Consider the following 2,852-nt stretch of genomic DNA (forward strand, 5'->3'; position numbering starts at 1 on the left):
GGGAGGTCATGCTGCGGCCACTTTTGGAATATTACGAGCATTTCTGGTCTCCTTCCTATCGGAAAGATGTTCTGAAACTTGAAAGGGTTCAGAAAAAATTTACAAGGATGTTGCCAGGGTTGGAGGGTTTGAGCTACAGGGAGAGGCTGAATAGGCTGGGGCTGTTTTCCCTGGAGTGTTGGAGGCTGAAGGGTGACGTTATAGAGGTTTATCAAATCATGAGGGGGCATGGATAGGATAAATAGACAAAGTATTTTCCTGGCATGAGGGAGTCCAGAACTAGAGGTCATAAGTTTTGGGTGAGAGGGTAAAGATATAAAAGGGACCTAAGGGGCAACTTTTTCACACAGAGGGTGGTGCGTGTATGGAATGAGCTGCCAGAGGAAGTGGTGGGAGGCTGGTACAACACTCAAAAGACATCTGGATGGGTATGTGAATAGGAACGGTTCGAGGGATGTGGGACAAGTGCTAGGAAATGGGACTAGATTGGGTTAGGGTATCTGGGTCAGCATGGACGAGTTGGACCAAATTGTCTGTTTCTGTGCTGTACATCTCTCTGACTCGACGATTCTAATTGTCGGTGAGAATTCAAATGAGATGTTCATTGGCGGAACTGAACTTTGCACCCAAGATCGATTCAGGTTTGAAGTTAATGTTCTTCATTTTATTGCAAATGAGTTCCTGGTGAGAGCTCTTCGATGAAGGGAACAAATTGCACTTTTACAAAATAAAACACTGCAGCCCCGAGCAATGGACAGAACATTAAACCCTGGCTTGTTATTGGGACTGTTAATGACGTCAATAACAGTGTTAAATTATCAATTGTGGACAATCCTGATTAACAGGAGGGTCCAACCCCTGCAGTCACTTTCTGAACTCGCTGGTGTCTCAGCATTTGGGATGACTGAGCAAATCCCTTCCCACAGACCGAGCAGCTGAAAGGCTGATCCACACTGTGGACCCGCTGGTGTGTCAGCAGCTGGGATGACTACGGGAATCCTTTCCCGCACACGGGGCAGGTGAACGGCTTCTCCCCCCGTGTGAGTGCGCCGGTGCTCCTGGAGGTCGCTCGTCTGCCTGAAGGTCTTCCCGCAGGACGCGCACCCGTACGGGCCCTCCTTCGTGTGGAAGTAGTGGTGCGACTGGACAGCATCTATCTGATCGAACCTCTCCCCGCACACGAAGCAAGTGAACGGCTTCTGCCCCGTGTGAATCCGCTGGTGCTCGGTGAGCAGGGAGGAAGACTTGAAGCCATGCCCGCAGGTCGTGCAGCTGAACGGCTTCTCCTCGGTGTGGACCCGCTGGTGCAGGGAAAGGCCGGACGACTGAGTGAACCTCCTCCCGCACTCGGAGCAGGTGAACGGCCTCTCCCCGGTGTGAATGCGCCGGTGTATATCCAGCCGGGACGAACAAGTGAACCTTTTACCGCAGTCCTCACACTTCCACGGTTTCTCCATGGTGCGGGTGACCCGTTAGACAGTCAGTTGAAGCCACACTCAATCTCTATCCTCTGTGACTGATGTGCTGCTTTTCTTCGGCTGTGTAACTGGTCAGAGCTTTTTCCAGGAGAAAGTGAGGACTGCAGATGCTGGAGATCAGAGCTGAAAATGTGTTGCTGGAAAAGCGCAGCAGGTCAGGCAGCATCCAAGGAGCAGGAGAATCGACGTTTCAGGATTCCTGAAGAAGGGCTCATGCCCGAAACGTCGATTCTCCTGCTCCTTGGATGCTGCCTGACCTGCTGCGCTTTTCCAGCAACACATTTTCAGCTCAGAGCTTTCTCCACCCTGGAATACTCTCACTCAGGTCATGTATTTTCAGTCTCAGCAAAGTTTGAAATCATTTCCCCGCAGGCAGAACCGAGAAATGACTCTCTCTTTCCACGTTCAGACGCCTTTGATCTTCACCTCTTGATGAATGCAGTCACTCTGAAAGGTGTTAATGTGATGATGGGGGTTGACCTCCCTATCTCCAGTGCCCTGCAAAAGGAGTTTATAAACAGTCCTCACTTCCAGCACAAATCTTACTCTTACACACTCGTCCTTCCCCTCTGGGCTGCATTGAAAAAAAAAACAACAAAGTGCTGGATAATTCTTCTCCTTTGAACAGACTGGTGCACTTGGAAGGCAATAAAGATGGTGCTGGTACCACAACATGCATCTACACAAAGATGGGGATCGCGCATGCGCCCTATGGGGCAGCCTTTGCGTTGTTAATGCACCCGCGTAAAACGGGGCCATCACAATTGGCAGTAACTCCGGCCAATAGGGCGGAGAGGGGCGGGGCCAGACCCCGCGTGGGAGCGGCTCGCCCTCCAACCAATCAGAGTGAATGGAGGCGGCCGCAAGCGGGGAGGTCCTCCAACCAATGAGAATAAAGGTGGGCCGGTCCTCCAACCAATCGAAGCAAAGCGGCTGGATTAAAACTAGGGTGGGAGGGAAACTGGTCCGCCAACCAATCCAAGTAAAACGGGCTGGGCCTCCAGCCAGTAGCAGGCAACGGGGCGGGGCTGGTCCTCCAACCAATGGGAATGAATCGGGAAACAAAGCCAGAAGTTAAAAATCACCCAACACCAGGTTTTCGTCCAACAGGTTTATTTGGAAGCGCTAGCTTTCGGAGCGCTGCTCCTTCATCAGGGGGTTGTGGAGTACACGATCATAAGACACAGAATTTATTAGATTACATTACAGTGTGGAAACAGGCCCTTCAGCCCAACAAGTCCACACCGACCCGCCGAAGCGCAACCCACCCATACCCCTACATTTACCCCTTACCTAACACTACGGGCAATTTAGCATGGCCAATTCACCTGACCTGCACATCTTTGGACTGTGGGAGGAAACCGGAGCACCCGG

At 51.6% G+C, this 2,852-nt stretch overlaps 1 protein-coding gene across 1 annotated transcript; it reads right to left on the bottom strand.

Annotated features, from left to right (window-relative positions):
- Window positions 1-382: 382 nt before the first annotated feature.
- On the bottom strand, window positions 383-1,631 carry LOC122543545 (zinc finger protein 664-like). Its single transcript, XM_043682350.1, has one exon. It carries the CDS (start codon window positions 1,455-1,457, stop codon window positions 819-821), a length of 639 nt encoding a protein of 212 aa, XP_043538285.1. The 5' UTR covers window positions 1,458-1,631; the 3' UTR covers window positions 383-818.
- Between the last annotated feature and the right edge of the window lie 1,221 nt (window positions 1,632-2,852).

This window comes from Chiloscyllium plagiosum, chromosome 44 (assembly GCF_004010195.1).
Source record: "Chiloscyllium plagiosum isolate BGI_BamShark_2017 chromosome 44, ASM401019v2, whole genome shotgun sequence".
Lineage (NCBI taxonomy): Eukaryota > Metazoa > Chordata > Chondrichthyes > Orectolobiformes > Hemiscylliidae > Chiloscyllium > Chiloscyllium plagiosum.